Raw genomic sequence first — 21,910 nt, 5'->3', positions numbered from 1 at the left:
AATACAAAATTTTTAACCAACAAACATCACATACATGGAAGAAGATAGGAAGAAGGACATCCCTCATCCAAGAACAGGAGATCTCCAGACAGTTTGCTAGGCAGATTTTCCCATCAGTACCTAACACTTCCTCTTACAGTTCTTCCTCTTACTTGTTCTCTGCCTAACAGAGGAGATTAACTGGAGCTGCCTGGTCTCTCCACAATCTTCCTAGGTCTAAGGCAGAGCTGTTTATCCTATTGTACACCAGCTAGGACACACATGTGGCAGCTGGGAATTTTGGAATTCTTTTCATTTAACTTCTATTGTCTCTGACATGATTCATGCACTAGGGCTACAGGGAAAAATACAGAAATTATATCTAATATATTATATTCAGCTTAGAGAGTTTAAAAAAAAAAATCAGCTCCTTCTGCAGTTGGAGAGCAGAGGAAAGGGAGCAGGAAAGTGTGACTAACTGTTCTTGAATATACAAGAGATGTGAACCAGAAAAGGAGCTGTGTTACTGTGGCTGGGGAGTTCATAGATCTGTGAATCACAGCATTACAGGGCCCATTTGGTATGCAAAAAGAGAGGATGATGAAAGGAATAGTTAGTCATGGAGAAAAAGCTAGACAGAACACACGAAGATGCTAACCCCTGGGAAAGGAGCATATTCAAGTGTGATCCACAGCCTGGGAAAGAGAATACGGTCTTTTTTTCTTTATTTTCCCTAAAATACCTTCTTGTTTTGGTACGTAGAGCACTCAAAGGAGTGTCCTACACCTCAGCCTTGAAAGAGCACCATGAACTCAAGCCTACCTCAATCCAAGTGGATGGTACACTATTCTTCAAGTGTTTTGCTAAAACCAGACAGCCATATTCTCTCATGACCGTGCTTCTTTTCTCCTCTCAGTTTAGAAAGTATTATTAAAGGCAGGCAAAAGAGGAAAGAAGGCCATGCTGGCTGTGCTGCTGGAGCACACAGTGTACAATTCCTCTGCATGGTATTGCTGAAATCACCCCTGTGGAAATGCTTGCAGATAGGTTGTGTTTCTCTTAAACTTTCACCTCCCTGAAAACAGTCGTGTTCAAAGTAGGGATGAAGGGGAATGATTTGCCTCAGGGATCCCCTTGTCGGCTCATGGGATTGCTGTTGAAAATGGTCTGGATCTAAAAGACCACAAAGGCGTTTGATGTTCCTCATATATAACCTTCAGCAAAAGAACTGGGAGAACAGTCAGTGCTCTTGTGCGTGTGCGTTTGCATTTTCAATAACACACATGAAACAAGCTGTGCCCTGCCTGCTTGGAACAAGCTCTATCCTGCCTTGATGTGCCCATGCCATGTCTCTTCCATTGCTCTGTGTGTGTGTGTGTGAAGAGGAAGGGCAGGAAGGGGGAGAAATGGCATTCATAGGGAAGAGATAGGAGAGGGGCTAGGGGAAAAGATGAGAGGAAGATAAATGGAGAGGAGGAGATAAATTGGTGGGTAGAAATAAGACAGCCTCAAAGAAAAAATAAAAGAAATAGGGAGGGAAAAGGCAATTTAAACAAAAAATGCTCAAAAGACACAGATGAAGAAGCAGGCAAGCATGAAGAAAGAGACAACGAAGGAAGGAAAATAATGCAAAATGCAAAAAGACAAAATTAAATTATCCATCCCACTGAAAAGAGCTAACCAGAGCAACATGGGATAAATCAGGTTGGTGAAACGGCAGGAAACAAACTAAAGAGGAAACATGGAGGACAGTAACACCAGCTTCATTTAACACTGATCATGGGACAGGCCTTCCAACAATTATTTGTTATGCAGTTGCCCTGTGGTCTCTGATATGGATGATGGCTGGTTTCAGATCAGATCTCTCAGCAGCAAGTACAAGCAATGAGGAGAAATGGGTGGGAGAAGGATTCCACAGAAAAGTCTGTGGTAAAGCAGAGAACTGAACTTCAGTTTAAGTCTCCTTTAAGGCAAGACAAGTCTTCTGCCCTTCCTTCTCTGCCATGCTTGATGGATGAATCCCTGCTCCAGTACTGTCACTCACCTCTAGTCAGGACACTAGCCCTACTGGCATCTAGGAATAATGGGACAAGAGGATGGTAAACAATTCAGCCTGCTGCCAGCAGTCATTTCCCCAGCACAGAGTACATTCCCTTTTCACCAATAATGACTCCAGATGGTTTTTGTTGCTTTCCTGCTAGGTTAGGACTACCAGCCAACCTGGGAACATACACCCAAGTTGTAAAATGAATTATGGCCAACTGGCACAACTCAAAATAAAGAAGGAAAAAAAAAAGAGTAGAGAATTTTTAGAATGATTTCCCATTCACACAAGCAGCAAAAATGAGATATGGCATCACCAGGAAACTGTTCACCATGGGTGTCTTTACCACATCCATTAAATCTCCTGAATGTTGCTGTGAATCACAAGGCATCTCCAGGGCCCCATGGAGTAGGCAATGCCTGGCTCTGATACCCCCCAGAAGTGCTCCTTCTAAACCCCCTGCTCACACTGCAGGGACACACTCAAACACACAAGTGATCTCACTGGTTTTTGCACTCATTATGGTGATGTCAAACTATTTGCCTGAGTGGGGGCTTATTGGCAGTTAGGCTGAAAAAAACAACAACCCAGGAGCATCTTTTTACACCTGAACCAAGGAAAAGTTTGGACCTGAATTTACAGCCCACTCCAGGTTTCACCAGTGTGCATATGTGCAGGCACCACTGCTACCTCTGAATGATTCAGAGCATCTGTGTGGGAATGAGCAGGCAAAACCAGTCAACAGTCTGTCATCTTTTATGGCCCTCCTTACATCAATAATGTTGAAAGGTAAAGGACACAAAAGCTGCAGGTAAATCTCACTGGTATATTAATTTTCTTTATGTCAGACTGGTCATGTTCTTGCTCAACCATAACTTTCCAAATAAAAACATTTCTGGTTTCTTTAAAATATGAGTTAATAATGACATATCAAAGATAGGGATGATCCTAAATTAAAGAGGCACAGTACAATGCCTTGCTATAATAAAGGAAATTACTGTTATCTAGAGACACAAAACAGTCATATTTAATTCTGCATTCCACACTTTAGCCCAAAGAAATACTAATCCACTTAGCCCCCTTGCATGGTTCCATCCAGCACATGGCCATCAGAAACAATGACTACACACATCAAGTGAAAAGTAAGGGTAATTTCCTGTGGTTATTTTACAAGCAAGAGATTAAATTGTGACTACCCTGCAGAGGTTTAAACAATGGCTTGTAATAAAACTGATGCCATAATATGTAATCAGAAGTTTGACATGCCTAATGCAGCATTCATATGTAAAATGTCTGCAGCGGAAACAGCCCAGCCGTATAATTTCAGTCTTTGTTTGGAAATGAAACCTTGGGCCAGGTACCTCTGATCACCTGCTGAAGTCCCTATCAAAGGATGGAGACAGATTTCCATGGAAATGACACAGAAGTCAGACTGGCTCCATGCAGGCAGGCAGAAGCTCTCTGGAGCCCAGGAGAAGGCAGGCTCTGCTCGAGCCTGTTAGTAAGCACATCATTGCCATGCATGACTGCTTGGGGACATTTTCAAATTTATCTCAGTTATCCTGCCTGTTTCTCTGCTAACTAAACCACTCCATGTGGTTCCTGTATGACATCAGAGGCATTTACCACACCATTTGATGTCTTCCTAATGCTAGAAATACCCCAGAGACATTCATCCACAGTTTTCCTAAATGAAAGCAGGAGGTCAGAAGTCATGCATGCATTTAAACCCATTTTACTGTATTAAAAACCCAGGGTGGGTTTGGGTTAAGGTTCAGGTCTCCATGAGCTCTTGGGGAAGCACACCGACACGAGCCAGGGTGCAGCAGTGAATGGCCAGGCTGATGTGTGACAGGGCAGGGACGGCAGGGCTGGGACAGGACAGGCAGGGTGACACAGCCTGGGGCCGGGGGTGGCTGAGGGATGATGGAGAAGGGCTGTGAGGGGAGCCACGGGCGAGACTGGGATGTCAGAGCAGAGCAGGACAAGGAGAGGGCTGGAGGCAGAGGGAGCTGCAGGCAGGGCAGGAGCAGCAGAGGGCTGGCACTGCAGCTGTGCGAGGCAGCTGGGCAGCAAAGCCAAGCTACCGCTGGAGCCCCACCAGCATCCCTGCTCGATGCAGCCACAGGCAGCTGTCTGAGCTTATCTGAGGGCTCTGTGCGCTCATCCTCTCGGGGATGAGCTCTAGTAGCATCCCCCCAAGCCATTTCAAAACATCCCAGCTACGGAGCGTCTCTCCCTGGTTAGGTAGTGGCAAGTCCAGGTGCCGCACGCACCACGAGCATCACCGCAGAATAAGCATCAGAAAGCAAAGTGAGGTTTTCGAAGTCCAGAATAAAAGACACCATTCAGAATTTATAAATTGTTTGTACATTTGGCTCAAGGCTGCAAGCTTTGATCAAATGTTAAATATATTAAGCAAGTGCTTGAGAAGCACCATAAATTTTGTTTAAAAAAAAAAGGCAACAAAACCCCATCTCATAGTCAGTAACAATTCTTCATAGTCAGTAACAATTCTCTTGTATTTTAATCCACACAGGATTACTACAGATCAGTGAATACCAAAAAGGGATCGGTACCTGCTTTGTAAGTCGTTTAGGTGCAATTTGCCTACATAATGGGTGGCTGATGAGACAGTGATGATCCTAGCGTTGTGACTGTGCGTTCCTGATTGCTTCAGCGCATCCAAGAGGAGGTTAGTCAACAGGAAGTGTCCCAAGTAGTTCAAGCCGAAGTGCTCCTCAAACCCATCCTCCGTCTTCCTTTCAGGGACCAGCATCACCCCAGCTGGAGGAAAAAGTAGAGGTAAAACCTGTTGATTTATTTCAGAGGAGCAGCAATCTAGAGGGAGTACGGCTCTCCTGCTGCAGAGGGTAAACACAGCATTCAGAGCAGTGAGTGACTGGTGATGGCATGTAAAGTCGACACTGATTGATTCCTGACAAGAAAAATGTCTAAACCCTCACTTTGGTTTCTTTATCCAGAAAATGTGCTGATTGACTCTCTCTCTCCCTCCCTGCAGGACTGTGAGTCCATTTGTGAAAAGGGTTTTCAAGAGGTGGAAGCTGGGCGATCCCAACAACATTCCCCCCATCAAAGCTCTGAGCAGTGGAGACAAGACCAGGCTAGGCAGCAGACCTGCTCTCCCAGACAGCCTTCTCCTGGGGCCTGGCTGGAGTTGAAAGCTCTGGTGAGTCTACATCTGAAATCTGCAACTTCTCTCCCACTGGTGTGGGTGAGAACAGATGTAGTAAATTTACCCAATATATCTTAATTACCATGCTTACAAGCAGCTGCATATTGAAATTAGGTTTTCAATGCTTATTTTGGCAATATTTTTGCATAAATTTCCACAAACCACAATTTTCAAACTCAGTGTCTAAAATAAGTATCCACATCTCCATCATGAGATGTTGATTTCAGCATCTTGCAGAGAATTCTGAGCTCATGCATAAATTATATCATGTACTGAGGCTGTGTGAGGGATAGTTACCCTGCTCAGTTATAGCATTAACTTGAATGCTATAAATTTTTCTTATTTTGTTAAAATTTAATTACTGTACAAGTGGACATGACCTTTGTCATTTAAATGGAGATGGACATAACTCATGGAGAATCCTGTAGGATTCTTCTCTCTAACAACCATAAATATGATACAGCAGAAAGGCCACTCCTGCACACAAGACATGACAGAGTGTCAGCCTAATCCTCATGCTACTTCATGTGCCCATTAAAAAGACTTCAACATCCCATTTCCTGATGTGAGCCTGACCTGATGATCACATATTAAATGACCATTTTAAATTGCACGTGCTGTGCACCTACATCACTTGTTTTGGGGGGTTCTGCCACCTGACAGTCCTGCTTTGTTGCTGTCTCTTGGGCTGAAAGAGAGATATTTTTGGGATCTTTTTTAGTATGGCAAACAGCCATAGAGATTTACCTGTGGCTTCCTGCCATTTAATGGAGCAACTGGAGAAGCAGTGGGAGGGGAAGAAACTCAAGAAGGCCACAGAGAAAACAAAATGTTTGGGTGGAGTACAGCATACCTGCAAATGGAGAACTTAAGACTGAACATGAGCAATGCTGACTGGTGGCACAGTGAAAGAAACACAACACAAATTACATTATGAGGCTCCACAAAAGCTTTGAGCCATTTACTGCTGCTACAATGTCATTTACTCCTGTAAACTGTGTATAATCACATCTGTAACACTGGCTGGTACTGAGAACTGCCATGAAGGTTATGGACAGATGCAAATGAGAGACAGGCCCAGCTGCGACTTTTTCTTGTTTTCTGGGAAGAAGGAAAGGATGGGAATGGCTTGGGGATGAAACAAACCCCAGGCTCCCAGACTAAGTCTCAGCCTGCTACAGTGCAAGTTTCAGCACAGACAGCATGAGCTGTAGGAGGGCACATGGAAACATTGCTGCATCTCTGAGCACCAGGCCTAGTACAAGGAAATGATTTGCATATCTCTGAGGCCATCCTGCCCTCCAAAGCTCTGACACTTGGAAAAGGTGAAAGGCAGCAATTTGCCAGAGTTTTCTTTGCAGCAACACAAGTAAAATACAAGCCCAAGAAAGGCAGTTGATATAAAAGAACCCCAGCACAGCAAGGCTGATCTGCACGGCAAATGCCGCTTCTGCATCTAGTGGGATTGCTGCAGGGCTCAATACAGGACCCCTCCATGCACAGACCCACTTCTGTTGGTTGGGTCAGACGGAGGGATGGAGACATTTGTCCTGTGTGTTAGACAGCAGTGTGTTAGACAGCTGCTGCAGCCGTTCAGCTTGGCATCATGAGCAGCAGGCAAGCCCAGGGAGGCTGCTGTCGCTCACATTAGCCCCGAGGATGCCTGTGCCACTGCAACCTCACCCTCGACCTCCAGAGAGGCACAGGATTTCAAGAACACAGAGAGGCTTTGCCCTCCACCCCAATTAGTCTCCACCATCTGTGCTGTGCATCCTAGAAGCAAAAAAAAACAGATCTGAGCTCAGGTCAGGAGACAGAAAAAATTTTCATTTACGCAATGCACAACTGTAAAGATACACACTCCCCGATATTCTTTTGCTCATTCTTCAAGAGCATCCCCTGAGTAGAAATTCTGGTCAAGTCCTTGAGCAGGCACAATCACCTCTGCCTCAATCTGATTCTATCACAATTCCCTTTGTGTCTTCAAGAGCTGCTCAAATAATGTTAAGCCAAAACACCTTCGAAAGACTTTCTCTGTTTTTTAAAGGCTCCCATCTTTCAGGTAGTTCATATCAAGGCTCTCAAAAAATCTTGTCCTGTAATCTGAGGGCAGTTTCTCTTATTTGAGGAAAAGCCATTTTTAATTTACTAAAAGTGAGCATACAAAGGAATACCCAACAGGCAACTGAACTTGTCTCCTTCCTTAACAAAAGGGAAAACTTTGTAAGTGTAGCAGCAAGCTCTCTTTCTTAAATTATTAACTACCTAACATTCAGGAGATACTAAAAGTGGCATGCTATTGATTTTCTCTTGTCCTGAAACATCATCAGCTTTACCTAAGGGTCCCAAATGTTAACTCAAAAATGAAAGCTGGTTCTATTTTAATTCTTTTAATTAATCCAATACTACTTGAAATGTTAATAAATGCCTTGTCTTTTCATTGTAAACTAAGAATGACTGTCCTTTGCTTTTTCTTCCAATATGGAATCCAAACAACTCAGTATCTTTCTGATTTTAATTATCAAGAGTCAGCCTTATAATTTTTTCAGACTGTACGTGAAATTTGAAGTGGCAGCACACAAACCATTAATGCCAAACACCTCAGTTCTGATATAACCTTCTTATATGTTTTTCCCCTTGATTTAACTGCATTGTCTCCAGAAGATTCAGTTTTAAAATATCACTGATAACATCATGGCATAAGAAAATGAATTAATAGGTAAACTGAACATAAGCCTCTACTTTGTAATTGATTAGCAGTTGCTGAAATATTCCAGCAAAAGTCTGATAGTATGGGATTAAAAAACTGACTAAACAAAACATGGATGTGTGATTTTGCAGAGGTAGTAATAAATTAGAATAAGGAAAATATTTTTCTGTAAAACTATGCTGAACAACTGTTCTTATATATATAGCAATACATTCCAGTGTGCTGCAGTTCTGCATTTATTGCAATATGTTTGAATTATACACATTTTTATTTTGCTTTAATGAATAACAAAAAATATATTCTTTTTTAATTATATGACTAGGCAATCAGTAATCATATTTCTCACTCAAAGAATGAATACACTTCAAGAGAGCTGTCTTTGTAAGCAGGAATTTATGATGATTTTCTATATAATTTTGTAATGAAACTCTTGGTTTCTGATCCATCTTATGTAATTTAAAGAACAAAATGGATCTGACACTGCATGCAGCATAGCAAAAAAAATTTATGATAGTTATAAATATTATAGGCCAGAAAAACCCCATTTTTATTGAATTATACAGGGAAATTTGCACTATGCCTGCTCGTACTGCAGATGATGACAAACATTGCTCTAACTCCCATACCTCCCACTGCAAAGACGTCCTTCATCTCCATTATAAAATGTGTTTTAAGAGCTGTAAAAATACAAGTATTTCACTCATCTGGATTTATTTACAGTGAGCTGCTTGGAGGTTTTTTAAGTCAGTTCTCTCAAACTCACTACAAAAGAAAAATTTAAAATCTCTTTTTCACATACAGAAAAAAATGTCTGCCTTCCCAGCCAGGCTCACAGAAGAGGGTTTGGAGGCAGATCCCCCCCTCACACAAGTTCTTTTATCTCCAGACAGCCAAAGGCTGGGCAGATAAAGTGATAGGTCAGCCACAAACACACATAAAACCTTTCCAGCAGGGGGGGAACCTTTATAATCACAGTCACCCAATTCTTGCTATTTACAAGGAAGAGATACATACTGTACCAAAAATGTTCCCAAGGGGAAAAATTAGGAAACAGCTACTTCCAGTAAAAGCACAAAGCCCTTTTTCCATACTGGCTTTGCACTGTCTTAGCTGATGCCTGTAGCAGCATTTCCAATCCCACGAGTGCAGCCAGACAGGGAAACCCACCCCTACTTCACAGAATGTCAAAACTGCTCTGTTCTGCACACCCATGCCACAAAACACCTCTGGGTGTACCTACATGCAAAATAGCATGGGCCACCTCTCACCTGAGCAGGACAGCCATACAGCAGCATGCCCTGGCTAGGCTGCCTGTAGCAGATTGCTTGTTCCACCTCGTTCCATTCATTGGGCTGTGCAATCCCAGAGTATGCCTGCCCTGTGGGTCTCCTGGCTAGGGAGCAACAAGAACATGAAGTGCCTTAGTGTAAGAATTGCCCCCAGAAGTGCTTACTGAAGGCACAGCTGTGCCCACTTGACTGCTTCTTACAGGCACTGCTTCTTCCTGCCTCGTCTGGGCTGAAGAGCAGTGAATTTACAGCACTGTAAATTCTAAAAGCTGTGACATGGCTGCTTAAGCCACATCCCTAACCCAGAGTCCAGTGCTGCAGGTAGGCCACATGCCTCTTGGTACCCCAGGAATGTTCTGAGTCTCAACGGGACCACACACAGAAGCCAGATTAACAGTGCATGAGAACTGAAAAGATAAAAATCCCAACAGTTTAGAAGAAAAACACAAAACCACAGACTTGGTGCAGCTTTCCAGTGTTGTTGTCTTACTCCCTGTCTCTACAGAGGGAGCTTAGACTCTTGCATTTCCTGATGTCTTTTGGAGTTTTATATGTGTGTATACAATTTTCCAAAGCCAAATGTGAGGAAAATGAAGCAAAGCAAGAACTTTTACCCCATGGCATAACAATGACACTGGATGACACAAAGATACCACACCAATGCATTTGACCACTGGGGAGATGCAAAGACTCCTGGTAGTCTATTTGGCATCAGTGATGGAACAGTGTCCTGTGCATGGACCTTTCCTGGAAGGGACCTGCCCCTGTGAAAACAGGTTTGATAAAGGAAAGGGACCCAGCCTGGGGTTGTGGAGAAGAACCATCTCCAGAAGATTAGGTCTCTCCTGCTTCATCCCAGGACAACTTCCCCACAGGAGTTTGCCTGAGCCTCTGCTCCAGCACTGAACAAGTTCCCATGAGCTCTCACCTCCTGCTCCCTACTCCCAAGATGCTCTGCATCACCCATTGCCTTTTCTGATTACCTTTCCTGACAGCTTCCCCAGTTCCCTGTGCTGGGCAAAATGCATGGCCATGATGAACCAAGGACAATGTTCTGCTTCCCAGCCTCCCCTCCTCCCCTCCCACCACAATCCAGTGATCCCATGCTGATCTTATCAAGGAACTGCATGTGCTCAGGAAGGAGGGGAGAGGCTCAGCTCCAGACATGTAGATCAGCTCCATCTACCTCTCTGCTTCCCTGCAAATGGTGAATTCCTTCTCCCCATTCTCTTACCCAGCCACTGTAGTTCCTTTGTATCTCAATCCCACATCACTCTGCACCCTGCAAGCATCTGCCTGTCACACACCTGGCTCACCCTACCCTCACTGCTGAGGCTTGTTTCCTGCTGGAACCAGGATCTGTGGCTCTGAGGCTCCTCCCAGCTTCTCCATCCCTGCTTCAGAATCAACCAGATGTGACTAAGTCACAAGTGTCCACCCTATTGAATTGGCTGATCAAGCAGGAGAGAGACTCCAATTCCTTCTCTTCCAGGAGCAATAATTCTCATCTCTGTTAAACATCAGTAAACTTGCAAGTAAGAGATCAGTCAAGAATGCCTTCATAGAGAAAAGATTCAATCATTTAGTACCCAACACAGACTCCAGTCCTCAAGGTTAAGGACTTGATCCTTGTGAATTATATGGTGTCTAAGCATTTCCAGCCTCTGACTGAGACATCTCCTACAGCTCAGACATGCCTAATGGCTCTCTTCATCCTCACTACCCACCCCAGCTCTACCTCAGTACTTGCTCTCTTATTGATTTTCTGATATTTAACAAAAATATATGCTATGCTCTTAGTTTAATTCTCTATAAAAGTCTTTTAATCAGAAAATACAAATGTTTTGCAATCAAGGTTTCTGCCATCCTGAGGGTTCCCAGCTGTCCTGTTTGTTCCTCCCACCCATCAACTCTTCACAGTCTATTTTTCACAAGACAGAAACTTGTCTCAGAGCTCATGGAAGACTGAGGCCACCAATCTTGAGAGTGGAGAGACTGGAGGAGCCTGAAATGAGACCCAGTGCCCATCTCCACCAAGCTCAGAGGCAGGCAGGAAGAGCAGATGGGATGCTGGTGCCCAATCTCAGTGCTGGTGCATTTGCCTGCATGCAGCACCTCCCACTATGGCTCAGGACTGTGATTTGGGCAGAAAGACCTGCTCAGGATCGACTTGGGACATGCTTGGTACAGGCAAAATATTCAGAGAGGAACACATAAAAGGTGGCTCACAAAGTGCAGTGCTTAGCAGGCTTCTGCCTTGACCCATCAGGGGAATATTCCATAAGTAACAAAAGATGCAGCCAGCACTGACACAAAGGCAAGATCTTGTCTGCATTCAATTCCACACTGTGTTAACACCACAGCCTTTATGAAAAGCCTTGCCGTCATTTCTGACATTAAAAAAAACTCCTAAGTTGTTTGTCTTATCATTCCTGGAAACAGATAAACTGTTTTATCTGGCATTACAAAATAAAACAAAGAAAAAAAAAGTCAGCCGAAGGCAAATAATTGGCATGGAAACTCTTAGCCCAAACACTAAAAGTTTGGCAAAGTAGTGAGGAATTGAAAACTGAGTAATGTCTGCTGCTGGTGCTCCAAGACCCACCTACAATGTTCACTAGGGAGATGTGCACTGTATTGCCTGTGCCAAAGATAAAGCAATGTGTCTTTCCAGAAAAAAAAAATTCTTAGTTTCCCACTAGGTTAAAGAAAAGAAAAGGAAAAAATGCCGACAAGCCACATTCAGGGACTGTGAGAACAGCAACCAAATCTTTGTAGATGCAGAACATGGGCAAACCAGCAGTAATACCTCCATAAGAACAGATCCACATTCAGAATCAAGGTCACACTGCTACACGTGAACACAGCACAAGCTAGTTCCTTGGAAAATGTGTCAGTTAAAAAAAGTAAATATGTTCCATAATCAAGATTTCGATTTTGGACTAAAATAAATCAGAGCATTCCTAATTAGGTCTGGTTCAAATAACCCTGTGTTTCCTAAAAATATGCTCGGTAACTGTTTGGTTATTTGAGCTGGCACAATGGTGAGTTAGCCCACTCACAATCATAAAATAGGAAAGTCAGTCACAGCTTTCTAATTCAATAGGATATTCTCTCAGAAGTAAAATATTTCAGTTTGCATTTTGTATAAAAAATATTTTTACCTAAAATCTATGAAAAGATTAAGTAAAAATAAAACATGGCTCACTCCTGCCTTTCAGAAAAGCCAATGGCAAATGTTCCACACACTTAAGTAGAACTGGTTGGGTTTCCTAATCCATCAATAGCTGAATTTTGTATCTGTCTTCCACTGATAAAATGTTCACATTCAAAACATAAAAGCAAATGGGTCAAAAACCTGCAGCATGTGGAGCCTCAGATATTTCCCCTTTCAAAAAGTGTTTGATATCACAGACAGAAGAAAAAAAAAGCTTTGGAAATAATCAGAAAGAGAAAGATAATATCAAACAAAAGTCAGGATTTTCATGAATGAAATCCTTACTCTTTGAAAGCCAGAAGAGTCTAAGGTTACCCCTCTAACTTATTAGTTCTTCCAATAAATAATAAACCTTTTAGAGGAAATCTGACATCTTCTTATAAGATACATATAATTCTGGCAGACCAAAAGTGCTATCCAAGTATAATAAAATCTCTAGCTGATGACTGCTGCTAAAAGTCCATACGGCAGATAAACGTGGGCATTGCACAACCCTCACTTGCTGTGAATGAGCCAGGCTGGATCCTGCCAGCAGTGTCATGGTGCTCTGACACATGTGCCCAGACAAGTTACTCACAATACCCAAGGCATCTAATAGCTGGGAAGAGCAGTGTGTGAGCAGCCAGCCAGCCTCCCCACAGCCAGCTCTCTGAAAAGAGAGCTCTTCCAAAAAACCTGAGAAGATGGCATCTGTCATGCACTGAACTTCATAAAAAAATATGGCTCTGGGAGTTTCTTCTCATCTTAGAATGTGTTAATACTGCATGTGAAGGTCCTTATGAATCTTCCAGTTTTTTCCACCATACATGGAAGATCCAATGTAAGCCAATCTCCACCTCCACCTCAAATTAGCTTTTCCCGGTAAAACGATTCCCAAAGGCCCAGCTCTCCCATGATGTCTAGTACTTATCATCCATTACACACAGGTAAAGGCTATTTACTCTTCTGCTCATCCCTTCTGTCTTTGCCATATCCCTCTGAACCTTTTCCATCACAGCTTTGCTTGGGTATTGCTCTAATTTGTCTTTGAGGAAGGATAAAGATGAAACATGATGTTGTAAGCAAGACACTGGAAGAACTTTTATGAGATATCATATCCTGAATTCACCACAGCTTTCCTGTGTGCCTGGAAGAGAAGCACTAATTTCAATGAAATCCAAGTTTCACTGGAGTAACAGCAACCCCCCCTCACTAACTTTCCCTCAAGGCCTTCTCCAGTGAATTTCCACATCTCTGAGGTTTCTTTCCTTTTCATCAGAACAGCCAGTGTAGCCTGCAGCTGCTACAGGCAAGGGAGCTGGCTCTTACCTAATCCAGTGGGACAGGATCTTTTCATAGATCTCACTGTGATAATTTCAAACAATTTAACTATTAGTAAATTCAACTTATAAATATGACCCGTGAGTAGGTAAGTATGTATAGAATTGTTTGCATTTGATACATTCCCTTGTTCCCAGCCCTTGAACTTCACTTTTCTTCTGAAGATCTGATCCTGCAAATACTCAAATGCAAGAATAATTTAGTATGTGATCAACCATGACAGCATCTATGGGACTATTCAAAGGACCCCTAGCTGACCTGCACATGGCTGGATTGTGTGTAGGTAACACAAGGAAATATATATATTTCACATACTCAGCTACTGATACAGCTTTTAATGTGCTCTAGGAACTGAAGAGGTAAGCTTATACGGTCTTATTCATTCTATCAAGAGACTGATAGTTTCTCAGATGATCCACAAAGTACCAAATATGATCATCTGAATTAGCTAGCAGTTCAGGAATATTGATTTTAAATTGGCCTAGATAGGCTTCAACCTGAAATACATTAACTGTAATCTGCCTGCAATAGGCTAGAAATAGGCCTGAAATCTCTGAGTTGGCATTTCATTGTTAATGAGCTAGACAGTGCATGTTTGGCATCCAGAAGTATCCTGGTGTCCCTAAATATCTTGTGATTTTTGTGTTGGCTCTGTTGGTTTTAAGATCATTAGGTACTGTAAACAACATACAAGCAAACACATTAACTACAATGTGCTAAGAAACAGTTCTAGCACACAGAGAAAATTACTGCCTTCAACGCTAGGAAAAAACATCTCTGGCATGAAACAGTGACTGCTGGTCATGGAATTTTACAAAGTGTTTTAGTATCTGTCCCTTTTTCAACCACAAGAAGACAGCAGACTTTCTAATGCATTTTAACAGTAATGCCATTTTTAGGAATATATTAAATAATTAACACTAGTGTACATGCTGTAATTTGCTAAATGCTTTTCAGCTGTACAGAGACAGAGTTCTTTCTAAAACAAAACTAAAAATTAGCACCCAAATGCTAATTAGCAGACTAGAAGACACATTCTTCTGACCTTCTGTCAGATAAAGCTTTCTTCACTGCTTCTGCTGCATCCCTCTTTCTGTGGCTTACAGTTCAACCATTTAGCTTACTTCTTGTTTTCTACAGAAAATGAATTTGTTTTCTATGTCATAGCATTTTTCTCTTTCTAGCACAAGCACATTGTATTTAAAAAAAGTTTATATAATACTCTATTTGCATTTTTAATATGTTTTGTTTATTTTAAAAACCAAGAGCTGATTCTGCACATTACTGATGCAGAAAGCATAGTAATGGAAAAACAAGCCCTTATTTGTCAGCTGAAATAAGACGTGCATTCAACCAAATTTTTCCTTTTAAATTAGAAATTAAAAAATTAAGTGTACATGCTAAAATAAGCTAAAACAAAAAGAGGAGGTGATCAGTGCACTAATCTCCATTTAGTTGGATACCTGAACTTCAAATGATTATTGTGGGACCTGAATGTTTATCTCTAGAAGAATACTTAGAAACTCAGGATTTTAGTATTAATTTAATTTCCAACTGAATCCTTGAGTTAGGTAAGGGATAGAGAGCCAGTGATGAAGAGATATTTTTTTTAAAAATCACCAATGACCTTAAAAGCTGCTGAATTTCATAACAATCTTAGGTCAGACATGTAGTCTTGATTATTTATTTGGTAATTCACATGTAAATGTGTAATTTACACATGAAATTCACATGAATTCATAGTAATTCACATGAAATCCCTTGTCCTCAATAATGTTTTAATTTTATGTTAATGTTAATTTAATGTTAATTTCATAGCTTGCGTTCTTGCAAAATGTTGGAACTTTTATCAAGTCATCTGCAAATGTTTGGCTTTTTGACAGGTTTGCACAAGTCCCCAATGAATATAATACACATTCACATAGATACAGGATACATATCCATGGAGATAATAGGTGGAAAATTCACTAACATGTGCACATGATTATATCAATCAATTTAAAAGATTTAGATTTAAGCAATTAAATAATACTAGTATGTAGTGCAACAATCTCAGTGTAACAATTCTTGCATTTTTACACTAAATGTAACAGAAGACTGCAGCCCTGATAATAAAATGCTTGTTCTCATGAAGAGAGAAATAAAAAATTTTACTAGCTTGCTGATAGTTTGATTCAGAAGTCATGGGATGCATGCAAAGTCTGATTTTCAAAACCTATAGGAAAGGCAGTGGAACAGGCAACTGAGATGAGGCTTCTGAGAGAGCAGTGCTTCCAGCTCTGCAGCAACCATGGTGGACTGAATCATCCTCCTTAGTGCATAGAAACAAAAAGAAGTAAAAAGATAATAAAGGAGGAAAGAGGAAGGGAAAGGGAAAGAGAAAAGCCAACCAGATAGCCCAAAGGCCAGCACTTCACTTGATTGAGCTCAGTACTGGTGGTTTTTGCATCAGGCCACTTCTCCTCTATTGGGTTTGTCCATTTTCCTCTTATGTAGCACAGAAACATTTGGGCTTTCGCTATGAAACAAAAGTTACTGGGGAAAGTGCACCTTAAAAAAAGGACCTTAAAAAAAAAAATGTGGGAAAGACCATTCAGAAGTGGAGTCATTGCCAGGCAATGGCCAGAGACTAACCTAATTCTCTGGAATTCTTTACCTGTGCTTTGGATGTGATTCTGTTAAGGCAAAAAAAATTACTTGAACCATTCCTTTCATTGTAGATTCTGAAAGGATTTTATCAAACAACAGATTTCTCTTGCCAACTGTATTTGGCAAAAAGCATAAGTGAAATCAAATGGCTTTCTTGCAAGTTACAAATACATAGACTGAAGCAGAATAAATTTTAGTCTCAAACTCCTTTCTTAAAAGAAGTTTTGGGCTTACACTCTTTGGTCTTGTAACATATTAAGAACATTTGTAGATCCATTTTCATACAACTTTGTTTCTTGGATAAGAAGACACATTTAATTTTCATCCAACCCAATTCAGCAGCAGCTAGGGCAGAAAAAAATCCTATATTCCAGAGGGCTTCCTGGTTGCTTCAGCCTCATAATTTTTCCCCCAGCTGGCCTCCAAGCCCCTGAAATGCTGACAATGCTGGCTTTGCTCATGCTGAAAACTAGTGCAGGGTAGGGGATGCCTGATGGGTACATAGAATTAAAAACCCCTTTTCCCATAAAATGCTGTTTCTTCAAATAGTGTTGTTCCTATCTGTGTAACAGTTTTTATTCTGTATGTTTAAAAGTAAATCTGGAAAGACTTTGTAACTAGGCTTAAATACTTACTAATTAACTCTAACTAGGCTTATATACCCACCTCTAATTATTGCATGATTAAAATAATAATGGTAGGCTTTTTTGACTAATCAAAGAGAAATGAATGTTTAACTGAACATTTCAAAAATGTTTCATATCAATCAGCAAATAAAAAACACTTGAATTTTTATTTCAGTATTTATTTGTGTTACTGAGAGCTCTTTAAGGCACCAATGAATATAACAAACACATTTATTTACAGCATATTTGCTCTCACTAGGATGAAAGTGTGCACAGGGAAACAGAAAATGTTCTCTGGGATGTCTTAATAAAAAAATATGTAAATAGTTGGGAGAACAAGAACAGCAGCATATCACAGCAGCAAACTTCTAAAAGAAACCTAAATTGTTGCTGGTGGGTTTTTCCCCTATTTAAATAGGCAGGTGAAAATTCCCCTTTAGGACAGTGCATGCAGAGCATCCATGGTTTCTGGAACAAAATTATTGTATAGGCTGGCTTCCAAAAATACCGTGGCTATAATACAAAATTAGATAGCAAGTATGTGAATAACAAAAGCTGAAATCCCTAAAAATAATTAGATTCATTTGATGATTGTATGAATGCAAGAAAAATATTATCCTTTTAATTTGTGCTCTGACCACTGAGGATGCAGTTTTATGAACAGCTTTCCAGTAGCACCTGGATCTATGCAGTGACTTCTCTGAGGTTGCTGGATAATTTCCCAAATTATATTTCAGGTGGATTAAAGCCCCAGCCCAGCTCACCAGTCACCCACAGTAAACAAGTGTTTATACAGGGAAAAACGTAAGGGGAGAGAAAATAAATAAAGGCAAAAAGACAGATTTTCTACTGGCATAAAGTAGAGCTGCTATTTCCTTTCTTATTTTTCTTAGAGATGCTCAGATTCCTGTATAATTGCATTCTTTTTAATGCTGGAGAGCTAAAAAATGACAGCAAAGGAACCAGATTTGCAATAACAACATGAGCAGGTGTGGCATTGAAGTGTTCAGGCTCCTCAGCTAACAATCTCTCCAAAAAATGCAATTTAACTCTAGAAAGACATACCAGTTAATATAGCCTAATGGTAACCTGCTGTATGGTTCAGATAATCTATCTGAAATCTGATAGATAGGACCTCAATTTGTCACATCTTCCCCTACAGGTATGTGAAGAAAAAAACAGAACTCACCATTATTCACCAGGACATGGAGTGGACAATTCTTTGCTCTAAACTGCTGCACAAATTGCCGTATAGACTTCATGGAAGCCAAATCACAGTATAAAAACTCCACTAGGAGAGAAGAGGAGAAAAAAACAGAGTTAAGTCAGTTACAATGTTATAAAAACACATAGACATCAACAAGGACTCCTGTGATAATGTCACTAGTAGAGTAAAAGTTTTAAAAAGAAAACAGACTTTTCAAAATCCTGGGTGAAGCTGGTCTCAGGTTCTTTCTTTCTCCTTCTTCCCTTCATTTCTATTTTTAAACTACTGATTCTTCACAGTGCAAATATGGGAAAAGTGGCTGTCAGGAGGTGAAGGAGGGCATCCAATGAAGGAAATATGCCCCAGCCCTACTGTTCTTACTACTGCTACCATTTAAGAAGAGGAGCTACAGTGCTGCAGCACTGAGATGATCAGGATATGGCAGCTGGAAATCAAATGGGGAGAGGATAAGGCACATCAGACACTGCAAGATTTCCCTGTGCTCCTGATGCAAATATGCTGACCTTTGTTTTTTCCCCAAGATTATCTGCTAAGTACCTGTGGTTGGAATAGTTTATAAACACTTTATTGCCAGTAGGAGAGTTGAGCAGCAGCACACCCTGAACACAGTAACACCACTGATCACTAAAAGCAAATAGAGCATCCTAAGTCATGCTGTGGCTCTGGTGGTCATCCAGGGACATTTGGTATCCAGGTCACCTGGGAGCAAAAACCAGCCATGAAAATGCCATGTAAACGTGGGTAAGAGTCGTGCTGGCCCTTGGCTTCGGCAATGGCAGTGTGATTTGAGAGGAACAGAGTTCACACAAATATTGTGGGGGGCATCCTGCCTATGCTGCTGATGTCAGTCCAAGGGCAGGGTGGCAGGGGGCTGCACCAACAAGATTGCTCAAGGGGCAGGGTGTCAGTCTCTAAATATATTTGGTACCACTATGTCTTTATTGCTAAGAAAACACACATCAAACAGGTATCCGTCCTTTTGTCCAAAGTGTTACTCAGCCATTGACCTGAACTAAAATGCTAGAAAATGAATTAGTCAAAATAAAAAATATTACTTAAATCCCCCAGCAGCTTTAAACCCATCAGGTCTTAAATTTCTCCTACTGCAGTTGTTCAGCTTTCAACTGGACTCTCACAGCACTGCCTCATTGATTGCCTTGCCTTGCATGAAGCCATGACCAGAGTTATGAAGTGAAAAGAAGCACTGCCCCCTGCCAACAGCAGTAGCTGTCCCCACACAAACAATGCAAATTCTTTGGAAGCTCTGCAAAGGGAAAAAGAAAGAAAATTATGACCTTGTCCGACTGTTTTAGCCTTTAAAAAAAGTATATTTTGCATGCCAGGCTTTTGGCTTGTTTCAGCATTAGCTATGCTTTAAGGAAGAGAATATGATGCTCTGCCACAGATATTAGTCTCTCTTCTGGTTTCCTACTTGTCACAGTGGAAGCCCAAGTCAGCCAATTGTTGTCAACTCCACCCTGCCAAGACACTGGGGCTCTGAGGTGGATTTGCTTGAACCTCCTCTGTAAAGTGACTTTTCCAAGGAAGACCAAAAGGTGTTTCAAACTGAGAAAGTCAAACAATACCGAGCAACCTTCCGTGGCTAGGTCCATCAGAGAGAAAGGCAAAGGCTGTACAAACCATCTCCCCTAGTTCACTGTGTCCTTGCAGGGTGAGCCCTTACTGTCCTGTTTCGTTTCAGAGAGCTCCCAGATTTCCCAAGCTGTGGCAACCTCTGCACAGATGCTGTCTGCTGGATGGTTTTGGCCACCACATCAAAGGACTGGGGTTTCAGAGGCTCGCCATGTTTCCCCCCTCCCTGCTGCCCTCCCTCCTCCTGGCCCCAGGGCTGCTGCTCTGTGCTCCACAGGAAGGAGCAGCCACCCCCTTCCTTGCACATGGGTTCCCCCACTTCCTCCTATGAAAGAATCAGCCTTTGAAAGAAGGGGAAATTAGAGAGATACAGTTCTTCAAAAATGCCTTTCTGATAGGAGGATTAAACTATTGGATAAATAGACTCCAGTGCAGGCAGTAATACAAGACCTTTCCTCTTACTCTCTTCCCTGGTCCATCAGACAGAGATGTTCATCCTCTCCCTACCAAGGCTCTGAGCTATAATGCCTCTTTACAGCATGTCACTACAGTAAAAGATTAGGAAGGCCTGCAGGCACAACAACGAGATAAATAAAAAAAGATATTCACAACTGTTATTTAATTTCTTTCCAGGAGAACAGTTTCTTTAGTTCCCTTAATATGAAGCTCCAATAATCCTTATCTATTCAGAACCTAGACAGTATTAGTCCTCTGAAATTGTTGTAGTAATGTATATAAATTATTCAGTGGCCATTTTCACTAAACAAACAAACAAGCAAGAATTCATAGATTCCACTTATAAGATAGTGTAAATACATTTTTTTTCAAAGTGGCTCTAAAGTAATACCATTTCAACAACACTGTCTCACAAATAGAAGTGGACAATTTCTTGATCTCTCAGCAGACCTTTAGGCTCTCAGCAATTTTCTTTAATTTCACTGAGGCCCTGCACCTGGAGATGGTAAGGAAATGTAGAAGTTATTAACTTCCATCAGTGTTGCTCAGGCCATTCCTCCTGTGGCCTAGCTGCTGTACAAAACCACATGAATGGCACTGTAATTGCTCAGATATCCAAAACCTTGTCATAATAAATTATTAATAATTAGTGCAACAATGAGTGGAGTGAAGACCTAGATGAAGATTTATGCTGACTCTGCTGTTGTTCTACTTCATTAGGCAGCTCATCAAGGAAAGCATAAACTTCTCAGGAGGCAGTCACACTGCCAATGGAGGAGTCCCTTTCAATACAAAGATATTTATCCTACAGGAGGCATTAGGCCTTCATTAGGTGTGGTATCTTGTGGCACAGTGCAGGCTCCAGCCACTTCTCCATCACCAATATGGACTCTGACAACATTATTGACTCTATTGCCACTACATATGCAAGAAAAGCAGACCTCTGAGCACGTCCACAAAGCTAAATTTTAATCTCTTTCCTTATCTGGCCTTGCATTGCCAACAAGAATGGTGGTTAGACAATGTGTGCCAAGAGAGTGCTTTTTAGCCTGACCAATGCAGTCTGATCCATCCTGATAATTAACTTTTTGCTGCAGCTGTCTGATCTCCCCTCCCTTAATTTTCCAGTTCTGAACAACAAATGCTGTCCTTCATTATGACTGTGCAATGCCCAGACTAATGGCACACTAGGCCAAGGCTATCATTAGTAAACTTATTTACTTGCTTCCTTGGGAAGCACGTCATCATATTCTGCATTTGTAAAGCACGTGCCATCAAAAGATCAGGACATGCTTCAGAAAGGCAAACAAACAAGCAAACAAACCAGCCCCCAAACTCTTCTCTCTGCTCACAGGGCCAGAGTCCTTGTTGGTGCTGATTCTTTGCCAGGGAGGTGGATCCACTGGCGCGGCACCGCGCGGACCGAGGCGCCGTTCCCCTCGAGAAACTGTGCCAAAACGTGGCTCTTAGCCGTGTGCTGACTCACAGGCAGGGCTTTGAGCAGAAACTCAAGAGTTTCTTCTCTGTCCCATGGTGATTTTTTTCTATCAGTGTACTGGAGAATTACAAATTGAGAAGCTTAGAACAATGGTAGATTTTAGAC

The 21,910-nt window shown here is 41.6% G+C and overlaps 1 protein-coding gene across 1 annotated transcript in view; it reads right to left on the bottom strand.

Annotated features, from left to right (window-relative positions):
• The window catches only part of DHRSX (dehydrogenase/reductase X-linked), a 161,883-nt gene that overhangs the window by 41,559 nt on the left and 98,414 nt on the right, over positions 1-21,910 (bottom strand). The window contains exons 4-5 of the mRNA XM_071455210.1: positions 18,220-18,321; positions 4,603-4,810 (exon numbers count right to left, since the gene is read on the bottom strand). Coding sequence (XP_071311311.1) covers positions 4,603-4,810; positions 18,220-18,321 — 310 coding nt within the window. The remainder of the gene's footprint in view (positions 1-4,602; positions 4,811-18,219; positions 18,322-21,910) is intronic.

The sequence above is a fragment of the Agelaius tricolor genome, unplaced genomic scaffold (genome assembly GCF_023055355.1).
Source record: "Agelaius tricolor isolate 1412-34295 unplaced genomic scaffold, bAgeTri1.0.p SCAF_45, whole genome shotgun sequence".
Taxonomy (NCBI): Eukaryota; Metazoa; Chordata; class Aves; order Passeriformes; family Icteridae; genus Agelaius; species Agelaius tricolor.
The sequence above is the reverse complement of the archived record's forward strand: the minus strand, read 5'-3'. Positions and strand labels throughout refer to the sequence as shown.